This window comes from Mesocricetus auratus, unplaced genomic scaffold (genome assembly GCF_017639785.1).
Source record: "Mesocricetus auratus isolate SY011 unplaced genomic scaffold, BCM_Maur_2.0 Super-Scaffold_100691, whole genome shotgun sequence".
Lineage (NCBI taxonomy): Eukaryota > Metazoa > Chordata > Mammalia > Rodentia > Cricetidae > Mesocricetus > Mesocricetus auratus.
This window is the reverse complement of record NW_024429267.1, coordinates 58837048-58861632: the sequence shown is the minus strand read 5'-3', so window position 1 is coordinate 58861632 and position 24585 is coordinate 58837048. Positions and strand designations below refer to the sequence as shown.

Below are 24585 nucleotides of genomic sequence, written 5' to 3'. Positions count from 1 at the left end.
TCTGGAGAACCAAGAAGGTCACATACTGGGGGAGGCAGACATAACATGACTGCAGACACAGAGGCTTACATATTTAAAAGCAATAAGATAAATATTAAAAGCAATAGGAAGGCAGACATTGTAGCAGGTATCTGTGAGTTTTAGGCCATCCTGGACTACATAACAAGTTCTAAAACAGCCAGGGCTATAGAATAGTAAAATCCTGCCTCAAAAAAAAGATAGGAGGCATTTATAAATTTTATATAAAATCATTTGTTTTCTTTCATAAGAAATAATAAGCAATTTTAGATATTGAAAATTTCCCGTTATATTAAAATTAGAATATAAAGTCTTTAGATGGTAACTTATTAAGTGATATGGATAATCTGCATGAAGAGTGTTTTAAACTCTCTTGGAATCAAGAAACTCTGTCTTGGGCTGTGGAGATGGCTCAGTAGGTATAGCATGAGGCCCAGAGTTCATGTCACTAGGACCCACATGACAACCACATGGAATTTAGCCTCAGAAGGCAGGAATGGGGACCCCAGGGCAAGCTGGCCAGCAGTGTGAGCCATGCCAAGGATGTCTGGGTTTGACTGAGAGATTCTGCCCCTGAATAAGGTAGAAGGGTAGATCCTGACATCTTCAGACCTCCACATGCACTCACAGACACGTGCACAAACACTCTAGTGCAGGCGCACACACACACACACACACACACACTCACACACACTTGAAAAGGGAAAAGCATTCGGTGCTGTGGAAATGTGGTGTCAGGCACATTTGCAGAGCAAGCATGAGGGAGTGCTTGGCTTTCCTCCGCCTTTCCCACCTAGCCTGGGGAGGGTTTGTCCTGTGGCTTCAGATCACCCTGCTTGTGCCTCTCCACACGTCAGTCTGCAAGGGCCTCTGCTGCCTTCAGCCTGGCGGTCCACCCTCTATCTGCCTCGTAACCAAGTGTGGCCTCAACTCCCTGATCTGCCCTTTGCCACAGATAGAGAGGCTTCTGGTCACATGACCAGTTACTGGGCCCAGGTTAAAAGTGGAGCAATGGAGAATATGTCTAAGAACTCATTCACATCTGACCGTCCCTTGTTTCCCTGTGAAGGGATTAGAAGTTAGTAGTTAGGGCTGGAGAGATGGCTCAGCGGTTTAGAGCACTGACTGCTCTTCCAGAGGACCCAGCTTCAATTCCCAGAACCCACGTGGCAGCTCACAACTGTCTATAAGTCCAGTTCCAGGGGATCAGACACCCTCACACAGACATACATACAGGAAAAACATCAATAAAATAAAAAAATTTAAAGAGAAGTTGTTGGTCTCTATTAAAAGTTCAGCTATATCTGGATGACTTTTATGTCTAGTTTACATCATCAACCTAATCCCCATTTTAAGAACAAAATAGGATTAAAATGTTAAGTCATGTGTGCCTAAATAAGGCCATACATTTTAGACATAGAACTTTAAAAACACACGTGTCTGGGCAGCATCTCAGGGCCTACATGTGAAAGCCCCTCCTGTTGTCCCATCTCCTCCCCGGTTCCCAGCCCAGAGCTAGGCTCAGTGGTGCCTTGATGAGCAAGCTTAAACAGCTTCTGCCATCGTGCCTGTCACGTGATCATTTGCACTCATTTGGGACTGCCTTTTAACCAGCATGCCAATGACCCTGACTTGGAGCCCTGGCTACGGTTCCCAGGGATGAGCCACACGGCAGGAGGAAAAGTGCCGAAAGCAGAGCTCTGTCCCCTTCCCCGTAGGCGATGGCATTCCTAAGCACACAGGAGGCTAGTCGTGTAAGGTGGGAGCAGGCAGGGTGGGCTCCTTTGCTTTGGCATTTGAAATAGCGCAGATGAAACCTTCAGGAAGAGCTTGGATGAGGACCACACCGCAGGATGCTCTTGGGTCTTTACAAATTGGCTTATTCAGGGTCCAGTAATCTTAAGATCAAATTAAAAATAGAAAGGAGTATTAGTCAAGAACCACTTGGTAACTGGAGTCTAGTACATACCTGGGAGTGAGCAGTCAGTAGCCATTTAGATAGCCACTCTGGGTGGCCAGGCCTGGCTGAGTCCAGAGTGTATACATGAGCCACGGAGCAGGGACAGACTCCTACAGCCTCCCAGAAAGACGGTAGCCTATGAAATAAGCTCAAAGGACAAGACAAGGACAATATTCAGCACAACAGCATGGCTCAGAAGGGCTGGTGGTCAGTCCTCACCAGACACTGCCTGTCTGGCTGGGATAGAGCTCAGAGGCAGAGAACTTGCTAGTCATGCGTGGAGCCCTGAGTCCCTTCCCCAGCATCGGAAGAAGAGACATGGTCTTGGTTTTCTGGGGTTAAATACATTTTAACCATTTTTCCAACATCTCCTGAGAGCTTCTGAATGCATCCGATTCCCCACTTCTGAGTCCTCACATAATGGGAAACAGCGGTTTTAACAAGCATATAAGATTTCACAGCAGAGAATGAGGACACAGAGTGTTTGACTCTTAAACTCAGAATGGAATGCTTGAAACAGGGTGTATGGGTCTCTGCATTGCCTGTTGCATCATTCTGTAAATCTAAGACTTCTAAAATTTAAGTTTCTTAATTGAAATTTTTTGTTGTTGTTTTGATCCAAATAAAGAAATGGCAGTTGTGAGAGTATGGAACTCAGAGTCCTGGGTCGCAGGGCCTAAAGGCAGACCCAAGTCCAGTAGGTGATCCCAGCCTTACGGGGCTCAAGAGCTCAGGCACCATCTGAGCCTCTTCATCCCCCCCTCCTGGGTCACATAGCTCATCTCACAGCCCTGTGAAGCTGTTGGGCAAGCGGCTCAACCTCCCTGTGTTATGGTCTTCTCATTATTCCACTGGAGCTGGGGGGGGGGGGTGTCTGCCACATAGGTCATAGTGTCACCGTGAGGCTGTAATGAGACAGTGTGGTGAGAGGAGAATGGGGACTGAGAGCAAGGCATCCTCATGTGTGAGCCCTTGGGTCACCCAGCAAGGAATTCTAGGATAAAATGACACCTGCAGCCACTTCTGGTGCACTTCTGGGTGGTGTCTTAGAGTTTCTGTTGCTGTGATAAAACTCCTGACCACAAACAATTTGGGGAGAAAGTGTTTACTTCAGTTTACAACTCTCAGGTCACACTCCATTGCTGAGAGAAGTCAGGGCAGGATCCTGGAGGCTGGAGTTGGTGCAGAGGCCGTGGACGGGTGCTGCTTACTGGCTGGCTCCCAATGACTGGCCCAGCCTGGTTTCTTACAGCACGAGAACCAACAGCCTAGAGGTGGCACCACCCACATTGATCTGGACCCTCCCACAATAATCATCAACCAATAAGATGCACTGCAGTTTTGCCCACAAGCCAGGCTGGTGGGGGCATTTTCAGTTGAGGTTCCCTGTTCCCAGATGACTGTAATTTGTATCAGACGGACATAAAACTAGTCAGCAGAGAGGCAAATAGGATTTAACCTTGGAAGCAGCCCCACCTGTCCCCATGGCCCTCCACAGTGGGGGGAAATTCTAGGTGTTGATGCTGGCAGCTGGTGTGTACTGGGGAGAGTATGAAATGCACACTAAGGAAAACCTTCCCACACCAGTGACTTCACAGAGGTCCGCAGGGTGGGATCTGCTAGCCATGTCAGGCTTCGTCTCAGCACTGTGGGGTACAGAGACAGGAGCATCACCAAGGCTAGCTGGCCGCCACCCTAGCTCCGTGTTCAGTGGGGGATGCTGTCCCAAGGGAGTAAGGCAGGGAAGTGACAGGGCGGGGCACCTGGTGTTCTCTTCTGACCTCTGTCTAGAGTGGGAGGGAGGGGGAAGGGTGTGCTCCTGCAGACCCTGGCTCCTGGGCATCTCATCCTTTTCCTCCCCTGCCACTCCTCTCTCACCTCGGGGTCTAGTCTCCGTCTCCATCTCCCGTCACAGTGATGTGGACCACTGTACTTGGGCTGTGTCTCTTCTGTGAGCTCTCAAGTCCTCAGGTCCAGGCAGTTGACTACACAGTACAAGGCTGGCATCCAGTAGCCTCTGGATAGATGTCTCAGACTTTGTTGACATGCACATAGTTCAGAAGCCAGTGTATTAAATAAATGACAAACAATGTCCTTGGACAAAGCAAGAGTCTTAAAAATAGACACAGGCAAAAATGGAAACAAGTCATTTGCCTTTCTGAGCTTACTAGGGGAAAGAATGTACTCCAAGGACTCCCATGTGAACCTTCCAGAAGGACCCCAGTGCTGGCTTGATAAAACTCAGACTCTCCCGCCCCCATAAGCAATAAGAAACACTCAGGAGGCCTGCAGTATAACCCAAGTTAAGCCAGATGGAGTTCTGAAGTATCACCCGAGTCCTTGTGCTGAAAACCAGCAAATGCAGGCTCTGGAGCAGCCCATACCCTGCTCTGACTCCTTTCCCTCTTTATTTTCCATTCTCACCAGAGAAGTCTTCAAAGTACACACATTCCTTCAAATATGGCTGCACTCCTAAGGACTGTGTTTGCCTTCCCAGTGTACAGCCTATGCCAGTAACCGCTGGTCTTATTGTTTCCTAAACAAAATCTAAAATCCCACCAGATAGAAGAATCACAGCCAAGGTGAAAAGCTTTGCCACATATATTTTACAATGGTAAAACAAAATTATTCAAGAAAAAGATTTACTGCTGGTGGTCATCAGTTCAGAGATAACTTGCCTGTGACAATTGGACTTGAGTCTTCCTAGGAAAGGTTCACCCCGGACACAGGCTGTCACCCTCAAGGAGCAGCACATTAAGTGAGCACCAGTGGGGTCAGAGACATGCCTGGGTATGTTTTATAAACTCCCCAGTGCTAGTCCTTGGCTTCTGAGTCACCCTCCACTCACTGTGTCTACATGTCATAGCCACTGGTGAACACTCCACATGCACAAGACACACACTTGGTTGTTGTTTTGAGGAGTCTTAGGATGCAGTCAGGGCTGCCCCCAACTTAACGTTTTGCTGCCTCCGCCTGCCAAGGGCTGGGGTTGCAGATGGGCTCAACACACCCTGAAAAACACAAATTTAAACCTTTAATTGCTGAGATGGGAGATCCTTTTAAATGGAATAAGCTATGCTAGTTTTCCTACTAATTCGCATTGCCTGGGAGTCTCAGAGATAATGACTGGATAGTATGACATGTGTTACCACAGACAAGAGACTGCGACAAATGTCATGGTTGATAGACTAGGGAACATGGGATTCTAGAGGAACCTTTAGGAATCTGCACATTTTCTTATATCTGTCTCCCTCCCTCTCTCTCCCCCTCTCCCTTTCTGTCTCTCTCTCTCTCTCTCTCTCTCTCTCTCTCTCTCTCTCTCTCTCTCTCTCTCTCTCTCTCTCTTCTAAGAATAGGAGGCAGAACATAGGGTATGTTTGAATTCAATAATTATTTGAAAAACCACATAATTAAGGGGAAGCAATCACACATAATAATTCTAAAAGTATAAATGACAATATTGTAATGCAAAATGAAAATACAGGTAATTAAAATTCATCTCTATAGATACTCATTTCAGTCAGCCCTCTGTGTCTGTGGGTTCAATGTGTTTCCCTATCCATTGTTTCCTAAGCAGTGCTACACAGCTGTCTCCGTAGCGGTTGACCAGGGGAGGATGAGTGGGTCAGATGCTGGCTCACAGATTCAAGGACTTCTGTGTCCATGAAGCCAATCCCTCGCTGACAGTGAGGAGTGATCTTACGTGATGATCAAAGCTTAAACACGAAGTAGGTCAGACATGATCTGCATTGTATGATTGGGAAGTGTAAGAGCAGAAAAGCCCTGTTGCATGATCATGACTCAACCCCTGACTTACGGAGTAAGAACATGCCTCTGGTTGTGCTGTGAGCTTCCAAGAGAGCCTCCAGTGATCTATGCTACCAGTGCCACACCTTTGTGGGTTCCCCTGTCCCTGTGGCCTGTGCACCCAGGACAATTCTGCAGCAGGGATGGCGTGTCTCTTCAGAGGCTGGGTATTAAAACAAAGGCTCTGACTCCTAAATCATTTGCTCTTGGGAAGTGCTGCCAGGTCATAAGGCCACTCAAGTAGCCAGCAGGAGACCCATGTGACAAGGAAAAGGGCCTGCTGCCAACAGCCCCGAGCATCCAGATTCTCTGTACAGATTCTCTGTAAAGTCTCAGATGTGTGGACCCTATAGCCTCTGTCACAGAACTGAGTTCTGCACAGTTTGTCAACAGAAAAGAATGGTACGCTTACAAAAGCAGACTGCAGACTGATGTGTCCACTTACAGTCACCTCCTTCAGCCTCATGCCAGCTTGGAAGACCATAGTCTGACTCTGCTCTCAGAGGCTTTTCAGGAGCTCTGACCAAAGCCCTGCACCTGCTTCCACACTCCTGACCTACCTTAAGTGTGAGTAATGATTGATCTGTTAAGTACCAGCAATCCAGGAAAAAGGCTAGCTGGGTGATCCATGACCCAAGTTTGGCCACATTAGCTGTTGCTGAAGCTGGACAGTGGGCACACCAAGGTTCTTTCTCTTTGTAATTCAAGTGGAAAGGTTTATCTAAAAGCAAACACCCCACCCCAGGCTTCTGGCTCTGAGGCCTGTGTTCTCTTAGCTCCCCCTCCCTTCATAATATTCATAGAGATTGCATAAAGGCATCCAGTCATTGCTGCAGTGTCCGGGACATGCAGACCACAGGGACACACAGTGGGCAGGCGCCCACCGAGGCAGAGGCACTTATCACTGGGAACCATATTGGAAGTAAACACACCCAACCAGAGATGTGCTCTTACTCCGTGAATTCAGGAGCTGGGACAGGATCATTGACTGTATTTCCTCCGCCATCCTGTGCCACCTTAGGCCCCAACTTCCATCCAGTGGAGGTCTTTGAACTTAGATGCCAATGCTGCTGTCAAATCATCTGGGGCTGTCTCTGCCTCTTTATGCTGTCAGAGCTAAGAGGTGGGGCCCTGCCCACTGCTGGGCTGCCATAACACTTGAGATTTACAATCTAGTTCCTTTCTTTTCTGGCAGTGCTAGCAGTCCATCTAAATCTTCACAGGGCCTGGAAGGACAAACCTGTCTCATTCCAACCTTCATTCATCCTGTGTCATCTTATCTTTTATTTAGAGACATGACCTCACTTTGTAGCCCAGGCTGGACTTGAATTTGCCCTTCCTGCATTAACCTCCTGAGTACTGGGATTACAGGTGTAATGACTAGCTTTATAGTGAACTGAAATAAAAAAATAAAAAAGGAATGGCCTGACCGCTCCTCGGTATGGTGGAGAAGGCTTATTGTTGATGAAAGGGAGAGCGTAACCAGAGGCAGGGACATCTGGGGGGGTCCAGAGCAAGCATGGCCAGGCGGAGCTGGCCCATGTGAGGAGAGAGGAGCGCAGAGCCAAGCGGGGTAGCCTGAGCTAAGAGACACCAAGAGGGCAAAGGGTAGACCAAAAAGGGCTAGGTAACCAAAATGGCTAGATTATATAGGTATGGGCAGCTGTGGGAAGGGCAGACCAACCCCTGGGCTGGAAAAGTTTAAGGTGGGGGTGGGTATGCCAGCCAGGAGGGCCCTATAACACGTAGAGACTGAGGGACCCAGGAGAACCTGGTGGCCAGTGTTTGCTTTAACATGTTAGTGGACAACTTAGTCAGCCACCGTCCTGGGTTTGAGACAGAGCGTGGGCAGATAAAATCCCACCTGTCAGTACACAGCGTGGGTGTCTGAAGTAATCTGTCTTTTCATCTGTTGTATCAACCCACATCCATGAGTGACTGGCCCATGAGTGACTGGTGAGTTGCCCTGTTTAAACCTAGGACCCTAGTTAGATTAGGACACTGGGTAGGAGTCTTTGTGTTCCTGTGGTTTCTGGAATGACCATGAGGTAACACTCAGGTTATTTCTCTGTGACAAGTTTCCTAGACAGTTAACCAGGTGTTCTTGGTAATACCATTTACAGAGAACATGAAATATGAACGAGATCCTAGGGGGAGCATTGGGAGCAAACATCAGAGACCAGATCATGTCTTGTGCTGCTACATACAGTAGCACAGTCCTCTCCCTTGAAAACTTTCCTCGGTGCTGTTTCCCTGTTCTCTGAATGTGACTGAGAAAAAGCCAGTGTTTCCTGGTCACCGTGAGGTGGTTTTGTCCGGTTTTCTTGCCAGCTCTGGTTTACAACCCTCAGGGCAGTTCTGCCAGGAAGGTGTAGGCTATAGAACTGATCTTGATGCCAAGCCAGTGTAGGGGAGAGACAGACAGCTCCTATTGTGTGTTATTTGAAAAGTAAGTGGCTGTCTAGAGTCTATTCCTCCTTCACTCAGGTTCCAAGAGCCTCACCCCTGCAGGGAAATTTTACTCTTCTGTTTGCATTGTCTTGGCAGAAACTGACAGGCATATTTTTAATTTGCAAGTCTGGGTTTCCTGACAGCGTGAGAGAAAATGAACTGCCACATGTCTGAGAGGCAGCGATCCTGTGTGTTTTCAACCGTGATAAAGATTGTTTTGATTAGAGACAGATTAAATCTAGGTTGCTTTTTGGTGGGAAGGGGGGACATGAGGAAATGTTACTAATGTGTTGACTTTTTTCAAGTATGCACTATACAAAACTTTTGCATTTATTTATTTGTATGTTAATGTATATGTATGGGATTTTCTCCTGGTAACAGCAGGTAAGGGGTAGGTTAACAGTCAACCCTGTTCCTCCTATTGGGATTTGAATGACTGTTCTCAAAAGAAAGCATTCTTCCTCAATAAGTGACAAAAATGTGTGTGTGTATGTATGTGCATGTGTTCATGTGTGCACACATGAGTGTATGTGTGTATGCATGCATGTGTGCATGTGTGTTCATGTGTGAGTGCATGTGTGCCTGTGTGTGTGTGTGTGTGTGTGTGTGTGTGTGTGTGTGTACACATATCTACATGGGCCTGTAGTGCCGGGGATGGAACTACACTGGGCCTCTTCACTCTGAGACAGCATCTTGCTAAGCTGTCCACACTGGCCTCTGACTTGAGATCCTTCCGTCACAGGAATGAAAGTAGCTGGTCTAGGTGTGCACAGCCTCTCCTGGCTTAGGTCACTTTTGAATGTTGCTTTGCTTCAGGATCACAAAAGTAAATGTACCTTAGGGGGTTGAGACAAGCAGCTGGAAGTGGGGGGGGCAGGTGGATCCCCAGGTGCTGCTTCATTCCCGGCCTGTGCTGCTGATGCAGACTGCAGCGCCTCCCTCCTACCCTACCCTGCAGTTAGATTTGGAAGTCTTTGCCCCGTTCCTGACAAGTGCAGACAAGGAAAGGACAGTTCATGTGTGTGACTTCTTCCTCAGAGAACCCTCCATCTATGGATGAGAAGTTCATGTGTGTGACTTCTTCCTCAGAGAACCCTCCATCTAAGGATGGGAAGTGAGGCATGCAAGCAGATGTGGGGTGGCATCACTCCCCTTGGCCTGGTGAGGTGAACCCCAAAAAGTTGATATAACTGTTACTTCCACAGCCCAGTCCTGTTCTCCAGGGAGATCCAGGCCTGCACTAAAAGTCAGAGAAAAATACCTGCATTCTTTTTTTGTGTGTTTTTCGAGACAGGGTTTCTCTGTGTAGCTCTGTAGACCAGGATGGTCTTGAACTCACAGATCTGCCTGCTCCTACCTCCCAAGTGCTAGGATTAAAAGTGTGTGCCTCCACCACCCAGCAAGACCTGCATTCTTTGGAAGCATCCTTAGGCCAAGGGGTTCTGGGAGAGCTCTTAAGCTTGTGATTCTGAGGACTGTGTAACTGGAGGTTTCTCTCCTGCTTGCCAGTTCCCAAATAATCGTTCTTAGGCTTAGTACTAACTACAAACTGGTCTGTTAGCTTTTACTAACTAGCTCTTACAACTTAAATTAACGCATTTCTATTCACCTGTATACGGACATCTTTCTCCTTTGGCGGCTGGATGGCTTCTCCCAGGCTCCGCCTTCTTTCTCCCTGTATCTCTGCTTGGATTTCCCTCCTGGCTCTATTCGGCCTGGCTATTGGCCAAACCAGCTTCTTTATTAATCAATGATAATAAAACATTCACAGCATACAGAAGGTCATTCCACATCAGGACTTATAGGTACCATGTTCCCAAAGGTGGGGAAGGAATTTGGAGTGTTGTGATGGAATTAGCATCTTGAATTTCTAGGCCAGTAGGGAAGGATAAGAAGAGGTTTCCAGATTGTGTAAGCCCACTCATGTCATGCATAGCTGACCCTTATCAGCCACAAGCTGTGCACAGGACACAGTTCTCCTGTGCTGTTGACTTGTGAGCAGCATCAGTGAAGCTGAGGCCCCCAACCTTTTAAACAGTCTCCAAAAAATGTGTCCACAGTCAGTTCTGACTGGCTCCAGGGTTTGCAGGTATGTTGAATATGGGGCGGGAAAGTACCTACTGTGCTGGCTTTTGATGTGTGGTGACTGTGCGCTGAGTCAGCACAGACCACAGCAGTCCTCAGGGCTCAGCGGGGAGCAGAGCCCCAGGCCACCCCAGGCTGCACAGGAGCTCTGGGAAGGTGGCATGGAGCAGTTTCCAGGAAGATGGGATTTGTGCTGGGGCCCAAGAGCTGCACTTCTGTAACCCTCAGTGTGCCTGTGTTCTTCACAGAAGCATGTGGGTTAGCCTGCTTTTATCCTGATGGTGAGGCAGAGCCCAAAGACAGGACGTAGGGTGTTTCAGAGGCAGAGGCAGAGGCAGAGGCAGGAGGATGGCTGCAAGTTCCAGGCTAGCTTGAACTACATAGTGAGTTCCATGTCATCCAGGCCAAAGAGTGAGTACCTGTCTAAAAAATTGAGAGGGGGGGATGAAGGAAAGCAGGGAACCAGTGGAGGGAACTAGGGATGCATAGGAAGGAAAAGCCCCTCATTCCAGAATTCAGCCAGAGCCTGGATCTTTAACAAAGCTGAGGAAATGACAATTGACTGCGGAGTCGATGCACTTCTTCTTCAAGAAACACCGGCCAGGGACATGAAAAACACCAAGTGCTCACTTAGGGCCAGAGTGTTTGCAGCCTTGATTAGTGTCACCACCCCTCTCATCCCTGAGCTCAAACAGTACAGTTTCCCTTAAAGCCTCCCTCCCCCTCCCTCCCTCCCTCTACCCTCCCCTCCCCCTTCCTCCCTCCCTCCCTCTCCCACCATCCCTTGCTCCTGGTAAACCCCATGGCTTTGCTTCACTCTGGTTCTTCCTTAGACTCTCTCTGTCTGCAGTTAGGGGGCTCTGTTTCGTGGTCCCCAAGGGGACCCTGTGTCCTTAGGCTGCTGAGGGTATGGCTGGGCTGGGGAGGCTGGAGCTGACAGTGGAGCCAGCTCTGGGTTGTGGGGCTGACAGTGGAGCCAGCTCTGGGTTATGGTTTCACTGTGTCTTTCTTCTTTCTCACATCACACCTTCAATTAGATATTTCACCTTAACTACTATGTTACTTGAAGTAAGTAAAAGAAAATTGTTTTTTCTCCAGTTCCAAAGAAGTAGGCAATTACCTTTGGCAAAGTGGCTATTGAAAATCGAGCAGTGTCATATGAGTTTGTCAGTAATTAGGCAGTGAGAACCATATATTTTAGACTAAAATTCTAGCTCTGAACAAAAGCCTAGAGATTAAAATGTGCTAAAGAATAATTTGCCAGTTTCTTGTGAACTGAAGGAAAGCTGGGAGCCCATCAAGTCACCACGGTGAGTTCCTGGGAAGGCAGTGGGGCTTCAGCCCTCACATGTGCTTGGGAAGCCCTCTGCCACTGGCACTTAGCAGTGCTCCCAGCTCATCAAGTCTTTGTTTTGAGAATACTAATCCCTTTAATGAAGTTCTAATTGCTGATGGCTCAGCCCCTTCCCAAAGCCCCACCTTTCTGTGTACCACAGTGGTGTCTAGGCTCCAACTTGAGTGGTGGGTCACCAACATTCAGCCCTTGTGGACTTCCTGGGTGGAGGTGGCCACCATCACATCACCTCTCTGCGGCACCTCCCACACACAGATCCTCCTAAGTGAAAATGCCAGTCTCTTTTCCCTAGGATGCCCCCCCCCGCAACACCACCACATCCCATGAGAGCTTGTGCCTCCCTGTTTAGAGTTCACCAAGTGGCAACATTTCTTGAAAAGAGAGCACTGGAATCCTGAAAACCTAGACACAGCTTGCCAGAAGAGCCAAGCAACACATGGGAGTTGGGGTTTGTTCAGGGTTAGAACGTATTAGCTCAGTTTGCAGATAAAATCTATAGTACAAATCTTAACCATTTTTGAGCCTTCCTTTACTTAGACCCATGAGGAACTTGGAGATAACGTTTGCTCCAGTATTTGATGTGCTTGCTGCGTGAGAGTGTAGGACTGGGGATGGCAATGCAGGCTTCCAACGCGCAGAAACCCCAGGCAGGGGGATCACAAGCATGAGGCCAGCCTGGGCTTTAGACTAAGACCTTGCTTCAGAAACCAAAACCAAGAGAAGAAGATGGGGAGGAGCCATGAAAGAGAACCGACACTTGAGAGGACAAGACCGTCGGGGTCTGACTTAAATGTGTTCTGTAGCCACAGGCTTGACACTAGAGAGATATACCCAGGGTCACCTTCCTTCCAAGAGGCAGGCAGGCAGGCTGAGCCACCATGAAAGGTGGCCAAGGAGAGTGGCGCCTCAGGGCAAGACGGACCGTGACTGGGCTCTTTCAGCATCTTCTGCAGCCCTGACCGTGGCTCCATCTCTGCCGTTGTCCGGCCTGATAGTACACCATCCTCTCTTCTGCGGGGCCAGGGTTCCTCGGTTAGAAGAAACCTGGAGTATAAGTCTTCTCACACAGCTGCTGGGTTCTTTCCAAAAACTCAGTCCTCAGCTGTTCCTGGAGGAGGGAGATGAGGACCCTCCTCCATAAACCATTCTGTTTTAATATATGAAAACACAAATCCATTAAGAATGTTGAAAACCAGAGTACTGTCAGCTAACCACCTAAACATCACGAAGTTTCTGTGAGATGGAAAGAAGCATAGGGCTGACAAGAGCCAGAGCTGAAGAGTAGTGAGCCTGAGCTGAGGGAGGGGAGACAGCCTTCTGCAGAGCACTTACAGAGCTGCAGCGCCAAGAGCTCACATCGAGTGCACCGACTGTGTTTGCACCAATCATGGCACACATCTTCACAGATGAGCCTGTGTTTGCCCTTCAGCACCCTTCACAGCAGTGCCTCTCCAGGCCACCAGGGGGAAGTGCTACCACTTTGTCCCCAGATGTCACTGAAGAGTGTGACCCTGAATATGTGTAGGACAAACTGAGGCAGCCCTGGCTGAGACTGTGCATCAGTAGCTACTGTATTCAGTTGTGTGATGTTCAAGATGTCTGGTTTTGACTGACAGTCCATTTGTTGAAGGCAACTAGGGCAACAAGGAAGAGAGAGGCCAGCGGTTACTCATTAAATAATTATTTACAGGAGAATGAGTATCAGGAGTACTTAAATAATTTAAATATCTTGTCATTAACTTTAAAAATAAAACTTAACACCTGCCCAGTGATCCAGAAACAAGCGGGCCCCCTTGGTCTGTCGGAACCCAAGTTTGCCACCTTGAGGAGTCAGGGAGGCCAAAGCTGCTGAGGATCCCAGGACAGACAGAACCAGGGAGGAGTGGAGTGTATACAACCAAGACTCTTGTGTGACCAGCAGGGCATGTCAGCAAACCAACCCTGGAGAGAGGGAAAAACCTTCAGGAGTAGAGGGGACGAAGCCTGGTGTGCAGACAGAAAACTCAGACTTCACAGGGGAGCTGGGAGGACACTTAGGAAAGCCTGCTCCATTAGTAGGGGATAACTCCTAACTGAGCCCTCCGGTGGACCCACCTGACAAATCACAAAGACCTTATAACCCGATCCCAGAGCAATACAAAAACTTAACTGAATATAGACACACACGTACACAGTTGTGAGGAGAGCCGGTCATCAGTTTGAACTCCCCCAAAGCTGAAGCACCTGACAGAATCAGTCAGCAAAGATGTTAGTGGGGTCATTAAAGCTATATTCTGTGTGTTTTAACAGTTACACAAAGACCTGAATGATTAAACATGTGCGTCTGGTTTCTAAAGATCAGAAAACACAGTAAGTAGGATTAACAGCAGGTGAGATGTTAGACTAGGAAAAATTAGTAAATTTAAGGACACATCAATAAACATAAAACAAAGCCAAGAGACAGGACAGAATTTTAGAAATGAGGAATGACATCACTGGACTGTGGGGTGCCCAGCAACTGGAACTTTCTCAACATGGAGAAGGACATCGGTGGTGAATCTGTACCCTTGCTGTACCCTTGCTGTGAGAACCAACAAGAGGAAACTCAGTATTGTGCCAAAGACTCTGGCAGAGAAGCTAAGAAACGGAGAGGAGAAGACACACAAGGCATCTCCACAAAGAAGTGCGGGTCCTTGTTCACAGACGGTTGACCTTGTTCATGGAAACCACGTGTGTGGAACTAAGCCTACAGGGGACCACCAGGAGCCTGGAATACAACCACCCATTCATCACAGGTCATGCTTCTGCGCCTTCACACAACAGCAGGGTGCGCTGTGACAGACACTAGCTGACTGTCTTATCATAAGGATGTGGCAGCCCCTGATCTGTGCTTTTGTAGGAGCTGATAAGCCTGATTCTAAAATTGACATGGAAACATAAAGGGCCTGAGAATCGCCAAACTGGAGACTGATGCTAATGTTTTCAGGGTGTGTGGCAGAGCCCCAGTGAAGAGCACAGGAGGGGAGGGGGATGGAGCAGGAAGCCACCCACCCGTGCCCAGTGCTGCACTTGGCCTTGCACAAAGCTTTGCAGGTGAGCAGGGTGATGGCTGCAGCAGATGTCTCTGGAGGGCTGTATGTCAACAGGCAGGAAATCAGTACAGACCCACACTTGGTCCCCAAGAAGGTCATGACCTGAGTGCAAGTCCTGGGCCAAATCTTGGAGACCTTGTAGCAGCAGAGATTCATAGAATTCCTAAAGTAAGGTACAGGTGTCAGACACGAGGAGACTTCCAATCTTCTCTGCGTGCTGATAAGCCACAAGCAAAGGAAGGGATCCTGGCACTGGACAGGTAGAGACAGGAAGAGCAAGGGTTTGAAGCCAGTCTGGGTTACACAGTAAGATCCCACTGGAGAAGGAAGGGAGACGTGGAGGGAGACAGAAGAATCTGCGGGAATCTGCCCGGGTCACCCCCAGCCCCTGGAGCCCAGTGTCCTGCCCTGGCACTCTGTGCCCTCTGCTGTCCCACGCTGCCTTCCACACACTGATGGGAATGGAAGCCCGGTCAGGACTCCCTGCAGATTTCAGTTTCCCGAAATCTACAAAGCCGGAAACTGTGGGTAGCAAGGGAGCTCCTAGGAACGTCCCTCCCTGAACATCTGTCCTGTGACCCACCCTCCAGGGTTTGCGGTGTGGGAAGCATCTTGAGGCCTCTTGAGAGAAAGAGAAAGGCTTGGCCTGCTCTTAGATAGGTCCATGTTTGTTCATGGGGAAGGAGCATTTTAGCTTGCGTGCGTGCGTGCATGCATGCGTGCATGCGTGCATGCATGCATGCAGTCGGTGGGAAAGCTGGGAAGAACACTCTTAAAGCAGGAAACTATCAAGGTGGGAAATGCAGGGTTGATTGTCTATTGTTCCCCTTAAGTTCAAGCCAGTCTTGGTAGAACCGGGTGCACAGCCTCTGTTTGGAGATGATTATATATTCCTTTGCAAGATGAAATAAGTTCAGAGAGGAAGCCAGGAAAACAAACATCCAGAAGAGGCTGAGAGTTGAGAGGCCATGGGAGAATTCTACACAGGGAAAGAGAAAACGCCTGATACCGTGAGGGAAGCAGCTGGCTCTGTAATGGAAATGCTGAGCAAAAAGAGAGGGCCAGAGCCCTGCTGGAGGGACCCTGGAAAGGGCCACCCCTGTCTGGGGACAGGGACAAAAGGCTCCCACGAAAGGTCCAGCGGGAAGCAGCTGGCTCCTGGGCGAGGATTTTCCGAGTGGACAGCTAGTCTGCAGTCCACCTAACCACGGGCCAGTCTCCCGTCTCGTGCAAATGAAGTGTGGTAAAAAGTTTGCCTGGCTCCAGCCCCTGGGGTCTTCCTAGTGTGCTGGTGAGGCTGAGTGGGAGTGGGGAGGTGCTGAGTCAGGCTTCATGTCCTTGCGGTGGAAACACAGATGTGGAAGGAGCTCCAGCCTGGGGAGCCTGGGAAGGGCCAGGGAAGGTGCACAGGGCCCAGGGCAGCTCACTCACGAGAGCCCGAAGTACTTAGCAGTGCAGGTAAGACAGTCTGCAGGGGCATGGATGGCAAAGACCACAATTCAGTGTTCTAAGCCAGGCTTAAAACCAGAGAGCACAAAGTACCTCAGAGTCCCCAGGATACGCCTGTTAAAACCGGCAGTGTGGCTGAGGGCTTTCAGGTTCTAATGTGGGCAGGGACAGCACAAGGCCCAGACAGACCTTCCCACTCCATGGAGTTGTGCCACAGGCTCAGTGGGGAGGGCACCCAGTAATCTCCAGAAGATTGAGAGGTTTCAGGACTTAGCCTAGAATAGCTCTGGGTGGTGTCTATACAGAGTCAAAATCATGAAGTGAACTTGAGCAGTGCCATTTAAGGCCTAGGCAGGCCCTTTCTGTTTTCACCTCCAGCCATGCTTGGCGCTCCGGACACCACATACTCATGCCCATGTCCAGAGACAGAGAGGAGAGGGAGCCCACACTTAAACACCATCATCCAGGAGCCAGTGACTGGGGAGCTGGGAAGATACTGACAATGTGCCAGGGGGCAAGCAGCGGGAGAGGCACTCTTCTTCTGAGAGGCACAAGAAGCTGTGGGTATCAGGAGAGAGTGCACACAGCGGGGCACACCCAACAGGAAGAGCGGGAAACACGAAACTTGGGAATGCCAGCGCACAGGGCCAAGGACAGGGAGACTTCCTCCCAGGCTCCACGATAGCTCACCCAGGGGGAGAAGCCTGGGCCTGAAGAGGGGGTGCTGGTGTGTGCAGAGTGCAGGAGGAGCTGGCAGACTCCAGAGCCACAACAGAGCGGCTCCTCAGTCAGGAGGAAGCAAGAGCGCCATTTCATCTTAGTTTCTTCTTCAGACACAAAAGTTAAAGACAGAGAGAGAGAGGAGAGATGACAGGGAGACAGGAGACAGACAGGAAGGAAGAGAGGGTCTTCAGGAAGCAGGCTGTGGGCAGTGAGAGACAGTGTGAGACAGCGAGAGACAGTGAGAGTGAGAGACAGTGAGAGACAGTGAGAGACAGTGAGAGACAGCGAGAGACAGTGAGAGTGAGAGACAGGGAGAGACAGGGAGAGACAGTGAGGCGGGCTGTGACAGTGAGGCGGGCTGTGACAGTGAGAGACAATGAGACGGGCTGTGACAGTGAGGCGGGCTGTGACAGTGAGAGACAATGAGACGGGCTGTGACAGTGAGGCGGGCTGTGACAGTGAGGCGGGCTGTGGGCAGCAGGTTCTTGACTCAGGGTCACTGGAGTCAGACGTGAGCCTGCAGCAAACACAGGGGCGGCCTGGCAGCCAGCCTGGTCCCCTCTCCCATCTTAGCTCCATTCCCACTTCCACACAGGTCACTGCTTAGAAACCCTCTCCCAGCTCTCGACACACTTTTTGCCTGTCTCTGTTTTCTTTTCTACTCTCTCTCCCTCCCTCCCTCCTTCCTTCCCTCCTGCCCATTTTTTTTTTTCTGGTCAGACTTTGTCTGTGCAGCCTTGGCTGTCCTGGAACTCACTCTAGACCAGGCTGGCCTTGAACTCTTCTTAGGTCATCACCCCAGGCTCTTCTCCAGGCTTCCTGGTTCCTCCTGAGCTGAGCTCAGGCACTCAGCCGCACTCTTCATTGCTGGACTCCAGATCCACACTGAGGGACTTGGGGACATTGGTGTCCTCATAGAGCAGGGTGTAAGTAGGAGCTACTTAGTGCCCTTTGCATGGTCGGTCTAAAGACAGCAGAGAATGTTCCAGCTCTGGGAATCTTGTTTAAATGGAGATTCTGATTCAGGGTCTGGGTGAACTCCACACCCTGCCATGTGTCAGGGCCCACAGGGAGGTCCCTGGCAAGACCAGATCCTGAATGGTGGGTGAGTTCCAGACCTGAGGCATTCAGGAGGGTGGGTCTGCTCCAAGACAGACGCCGAGCTCTGTCCCTATAAAGCAGAGGAGCAATATTGGCGCCCACACCATGGAGTTAGAAGAGGAGGGGTCAGCGGTCTTGAGAGAGCTGAGTACAGTCAGTGGGAGCTGCTCTCACCAGATCTGGGTCCACTAGCCAGATGCTCATGGGACACAGGGAAAAATAATGAATACCGTTCTTGTGTTGACTGGAGGCTTCTCTGATGGCTCTGGCTGTGGTCCTACTTTGGGAGAGTATTCCTCTTCAGCTGGAATCGTGTGAGGATGCATGCTTCAGGAGAGCTGGTGGGAGAAGGCTTCAAGTCCCTCCCGACTCTGCTGTTGATGGAAGGGACTTTGTCGTCAGATCCAGCAGGGCTCTACTGTTGGGTTTCCTTCACGGTCAGCAGCTCTCTAGGAAGCACCACAGTGTAGGCGGGGCAGGCTTGGTTGGCTCCCCAGGGTATAAAAGGGGGCCGTCAGATCCCTCCACAGTAGCTGCAGGGAACACAGGGTGGCCAGCCTAGCTCAGTAGGCTGCTGTCAATCCCAGAAGTCTAGGTTATAGATAGCCAGTGCTGGCCAAGGCCATGGGCATAGGTGGTCTCAGCATCTAGAGCTACTACTGTCAGAAGCCCTGTCTATAGCTGTTGACATGGAAACTAGCTCAGATGGAGTCATACTAGATATCCAGGCTCTCAGCTGTATTATACAAGTTGTAGGTGTTTACCATCATCAGAGAGTTTGGATGGAGACGAGAAGACTAGAATAGGCTTTTGAGAGATGCCATCTTCTGAGGGCCTGCTGGAGGAGTGTGAGCCTACAGGACATGCCACACAGCCCAGGGCAGAAAGAATTACAGGAGATGGACAGGTTTGCTGGCACACACCTGTGACCCCGGCATCAGGAGGTGAAGGCAGGGGCATCTCGAGTTTGAGGCTAGCCCGGACTGCAAAGTAAATCTCAAAGGGGGAGAGTGGAGGAATGCCAAGTGCTACTGTGACATAAAAAGTCAGGAGAGACCCTTGTTTGTACTAGTATGGCCATGGTTGGGTGAGTTACGTTACAGGGAACCATTTAATTGAATTAATAAGGCCAGGGGCTGATCTGAAGAGGTTTTGGGAACTAGAGAGAAGAAAGCAGACCAAGTGGACAGAAATATCCCTGTGCTTGACTGGGAAGAAAGGGACGAGCAGGAACGTGGCAGGGGACTCAGAACATAGCCCGGTGTCTCAGAGTCCACCAACTGTCATCTCTCACTTTCTTTTGGTTAAACATGAGTGGCTTGGTCTCACTCACACTGCGGGGCAGGAGGGTCCACAAAGGCTTGAACCCCAGGACAGGGTCATGATGGTCATGAGAGTCATGAGGGACGCCTGATCTGTGTCCTAAGACCTAGCTGTGGAGACCAGTCCTCAGGGGATCCTGCTTGTCCCAGCCAGTTCGCTGGGAGAACCTTATTTAGGGGCTCACTGTCTTCCTGGCTCTTCTGCAGGGTGACTTTAGGAATACTGGTTGGATTTTTTATGTATGTGTTTCTGTTGCTTTAGTTGGTTTGGTTTGGTTTTTTGGTTGTTTTGTTTTTGAGGCAGGGTCATGCTGTGTAGTCCATCTGAATTTATAATACCTTTTAAAAGTCATGTCAAAATTTGGTGATCCTGGCATCACCTGTGTTCTCTGTGCAAAAGGAGTATCCCAACACTCCTGTTTCTCTCAGATGGGCAAAGGTAGGTGTGTGATGTCTCATCTAGATGCTAAAGTGGCTGCCATTGTGTTCACTGTTTGAGAAGGACTCATGGGAGTCTTTGGGAAATAGTCAGAAGCCCAGACACCCCCCCCCAGATCATTTAAATCAGGACTGAAGTGAGCACTGAGAGAGTGTGAACGGGGGTCACTGTCCCAGGCCAGCGCCCTGCTCCTGGAAGTCCCGAGGGAGACAGAGCAAAGTACCTCAAGGACCCCTTCAGTGTCTACTGTTTACCCACATCCCTGGAGACCAGATGCCCAGCTCCATGTAGCCACAGGGCTCTGTCCTCCAAGGGAATGGAGCCCCGGAGGCCATCAGTGTGCTCCTCTCCCCTAAACAACACTGAGCTTTGACCTGCCATCCTAGGGTTGCTCAGATTCCTTCAGAATTTAAGTGTTGGGAGCCAGGTGTTAGGGTGCTGAGAGATCTTAAGCTGGGCAAGTGCTTCTCATGGGGGGGGTCTCCCGACATTTTAGTGTGGACTGAGCCAGGGAGACTGTCTTATGAGTATGGAGGCCAGAGGGGCTGTCTGGGATCTGCAGGGTCCACCATAGCCGTCCCGGGTCTGGGAAAGTGTGGACAGTCTCAGATCTTTCTGTAGTTCCTCACGGGGAGAAGGGGACCCAGATGCACACCTCCCCCAGGCTAAGCTTGGGAGCATGAGTGTTTGAATGAATCACAAGTTTAAAAAAAATCCATTCAGAAAATGTTGCTATTTTATAGGGAAAGGTTAATTCTATTATTTTAAGCTCCCTGCTGTTTACAAAGGTTTTAATTTCAGGGTCTCCAAAGAGTCCAGTTGATGTCTAAAGGGGTGACTTCTCCCTTCCTCCCCACATACCCTAGGCCAGAGTTGCTACAGAGAAACTGAAGAGCTGAAGTGTAACCTTGAAATGTCCTTCAGCTAGGACCCAACTCGATCAGGAATTTCCAGTGAGGGTGACCTAATCCTGAAGGGCTGCCACAGAGGGGGGCTCAGGGGTGACATTAACTCAGCTGATTGAGCTACTAGGAGCCATTGCTCATGGCCCTGCTCTAGGGAAACCTGACCACCTCATACCCTGCCGCAGCAGAGCAACAGACGCAGAACTCAGACACCGATGGTTCCTTAGGACAGTCCTCAGCCAGGCAGGCTGTAGGAGAGGGGCTGTGGTCGTTGGGGGATACCCTCATGGGTACAGCAATTACGAGGTCAAATGGCGACAATGGTCACTTAGGGTGTGTCGTTCAGGGAAGAAGTCCCATTTGCCTTGGGCTGAATCCCAGCAGGGGCTCCTAGCACGTGAGCTGAGGGCTCCTCGTGTCCTGTGGCTGTGTGTCCATCATCTGCACCATGAGGCTCCCCGTGTAGCCACAGATACAAAAGGACTAGCTTGTACCCCACAGGGGCCTCAGGCCACCCAGTTCTCTCCCTGCCTGAAATGCCAGTGTCTGCTCAGATCCAACACTGCTCTAAATTAACAGTTTTCCGTTTCCTGGGGTCACTTGTCAACCAGGAAGTAGATGTTTTCCACCCATCCGTTCATTCTCTGTCATAAGACGCCAGGTTCATAAAGACAGTTTAAATGTCCATGGTGTTCAGGGACGCCAGGTGGCAGGGCTGTGGTGAACCTGGGCTGTAGTGTCGGTCTCCATAGTAACCTGGGCTGTAGTGTCAGTCTCCATGATAACCCAGGCTGTAGTGTCAGTCTCCATAGTAACCTGGGCTGTAGTGTCCGTCTCCATGATAACTCAGGCTGTAGTGTCAGTCTCCATGGTAACCCAGGCTGTAGTGTCGGTCTCCATGGTAACCTGGGTTGTAGTGTCAGTCTCCATGGTGAGCCCAGGCTGTAGTGTTGATCTCTGTGACTGGGGCAGTTTCACATCGGTACCAACAGGTGTGGAGGACTGTGAGTAGCTGGATACTGACAGAAAAGGTGATAAACCAGGGTCTCACCTTGGGGAAAGTGCACAGAATGTTGCTGTTTGTGTCTGCGGGCTTGTGGATTAATTCAAACCAACTATCATTCTGCTGGGGACACAACTGGGCAGGGATTAGGCCCTGAGCCAGCCCTGTGTCTACCCAGTCCCCAGCCTTGCACAATACATATGCCCTGCCCTGGCCACTAGTCACCCAACTCTGCCTGCCTTTCCCCTATCAAAAGCTACTCTGTCCCTGTGTGCATGTAGAACAGGGCTAGGGAGACCCCAGAGCCATCTCTGTCACACAGAAGATGATGACCAGGCTCTGAGGAGCAGCAGACCTCAGGGAAGCATGCACTGCACAGGTTGTCGAAGCAGGGACCCTTGGGAGGCCCTTCTGCCTGTGCAGTGTGCAGGTCCAGGGGCCAGCCTGGTGCATGCAGGCCAGCGCTGTTCATCCTTAAAGAGTTTTGGCTTTCATAGGTATTTAAAATGCCTGCTACCAGCAGCCTCTGCTTTAAGCCACATTCCCATGTGTGTTCACTGATTAGTAGACCAGAGATGGCCACGCTCTTCAGTGCCGCAGAAAGAGGTGTTTCCCCGGGGAGGCTGTGGGGCAGAAACTGAGAAAGGTGGTAGGATCTTCCTGTACCATGGGCACAGTGCTCTCTGCACAGATGGGGTGCCTGTGCTCATGAGGCCAAACTTCAGTCTCTAAACCCACGGGGACAGAGCAGACACTTGCCTTACTCTGGTGTCCTGTCTTTTCTGGGGCCCAGCCCTCCCACTCTATCCAGGGAAAAGCCAGATTTTCTCAGGCCCCCAGCATCACAGCAGCTCCACCTATCCCTGTCATTCTCCAGGGCAGGTGAGGAGCTCAGGAAGTAAGCTGGGCAGTAGCCGGGCATCTCCTGCCTGCAGTTCCGATCCTCTGACTTGAGAATCTGCAGAGCGGGGCCCCTTAGACTTGGTGAGTCATCGGCTGTCCTGTGCTCTCCCAACAGCAGATGAAGCTGGTGGCAGAGAACCTGAAGGAGGAGTCCCAGGAAGACGGGAAGAAAGCTACCTGAGCCCCAGCGTGCTGGCCGTGCCGTCGCCAGCCAGTGCCGAGGAACACCCACATCACACCTGCACACCTGGGGACAGCAGCCTGAACACCGGCTGTGTGAGGTGGCTGGGCCCTGGGCGGTCCCCTGGCGCCCTCATCTGGACCCTCCCAGGCCCACGCCCCCCGCCAGCCACCTCACTTTGCTCCAGAGCCTCAGCTGCCTCGAACCTCATTCCTAAGGAGTCACCAGCTTTCCATGTGGCATCCATAGTAGGTGCCAGTCACTTCCAACCCCACCAGGGCCCTGAGAGAGGGTGGTGGCTTAGGGTCTGCCTATTATGCTGATCCACAGGGGCCATGCTGAGGGCCCACACCTGAACAACTGGTTGTGTTAACGGACACTAAACGAGCTATTAAAGGCGGCCCTCCCCTGACTCCTGTTTCCTCCCAGACTCCACAAATGCTTCAGCTCCTCCCGAGCTTGGTGGTGAGAGGGGGATCCCAGGAGTCCCGTGAAGCCCCAAAGCTCACAGCCAGGCCCAGGTTTTCGGGGGACGCTGCTGCTGCTGCCTGAGGGAAGCCCAATATGGACAGGGGCCTGTAGCAGAGAGAGTCTGTCTGCCTCCCCACCTGAACCTAGTGTCCGCTGACTCGAGGGACCACAGCCCACCCAGGAAGCAAGGCCTATTAGGTTGGGAGCTGATGCCCTTGCTGGATCCTGTGAGCTCTCCTGGCAGCAGACTAGCCAGCGAGCTCCTCCCAGCATGAGCTCTGATAGCCTGCTCCTCACAGCTCAGCGGTCTGCACCTGCACGGCCCACGGTACCCAGAGAGGAGGTGGCAGCTGGCTCGGTGTCACTTGTTTTTCAAAGCCCTGACTCTGACCTGTGTCCTTTACCAGGGCACACTACTGCAGTGGTTTATTGGGTTCCTGATGGAACAGTCTAGATCCGGCTCATGTTTTAAACAGCTAGTAAATGGCAGCCACCAAAGACAACCTGAGCCCTGGGACCCCAATATCTTCCCTTTAGTCTCCCAGCTGTCATCAACAGGCTCAGACAATGTCATGTCCACCCCAACCTGGCTGGGATAAGGAGTACCATGAGTCAGTAATCAGGATAGTGGTAGCCACTAGAGACCGGCCTATAAAAGACAGAATAAAGTTCAACCCATTTTTCTCACAACAGAGCAGCTGAGGCCCAAGGATAAAAAGGGACACATCCACCCTGGGAAATGAGAGGGGCCTTCGGACTCCATACCTAGTGTTCTCCTAGCCACCCAGAGGCTCCCACCAGTCACTGGGAGGCACGTCATGTAGGCCGGCCGTGGGAAAAGAGCCTTGACTTCAAGAGCCCTAGGCCCAAGGGAGGCAAGTGTCGATCAGTCTCTCACACAAGCCTGTCCCACAGGCCCTGCCTGGAAGACTTCCCAGCAAGACGTGACATGAAGCAGCTGAGTCTGGATGCGGCCCTCACCAGGAGGGAGGTGCTCCTAGGGACAGCTACCTCAGTGTCCAAGTCTTTGCACAGCAGGTTCCAGAAGATTACAGGGCTGTATCCAAGGGTCCCAGGCTCTGGACTCACTGTCCCAGGGACTGTGGAGCCCGGGCCTCACTTTGCCTAACTAAGGAAGGTTTGGAGGACTGGCTCCTCCCACCACATGCAACTCAAACTTGCCTCCTTCAAGTGCGAGGTACAACTGCCACCAAGTCCCACAGGTCAGTAGAACTGGATGGCAATGGGGTTGGCCCTAGGCCAAGTCACTTCAGTCAACCCCCACAGTCTGATGTGCACGACCACAAAGATGTGTTTCCGAGCCACAGACACACCCTGGGCA

General features: G+C 50.7%; 1 protein-coding gene and 1 long non-coding RNA gene across 3 annotated transcripts in view; one reads left to right on the top strand and one right to left on the bottom strand.

Annotated features, from left to right (window-relative positions):
• Ano10 (anoctamin 10) overlaps positions 1-23184 on the top strand; it is a 110782-nt gene extending 87598 nt beyond the window's left edge. For both annotated transcript variants that reach the window (XM_005082299.4, XM_021234219.2), the window contains exon 13: positions 22707-23184. In XM_005082299.4, the coding sequence (XP_005082356.1) occupies positions 22707-22772 (66 nt within the window). In that variant the 3' untranslated portion in view covers positions 22773-23184. The remainder of the gene's footprint in view (positions 1-22706) is intronic.
• LOC121137516 lies at positions 12183-18613 on the bottom strand. The gene is made up of 2 exons (XR_005874782.1): positions 17676-18613; positions 12183-12822 (listed from the first exon to the last, which is right to left on the bottom strand). It is a non-coding gene; the product is annotated as an uncharacterized LOC121137516 (long non-coding RNA).
• Positions 23185-24585: the final 1401 nt, after the last annotated feature.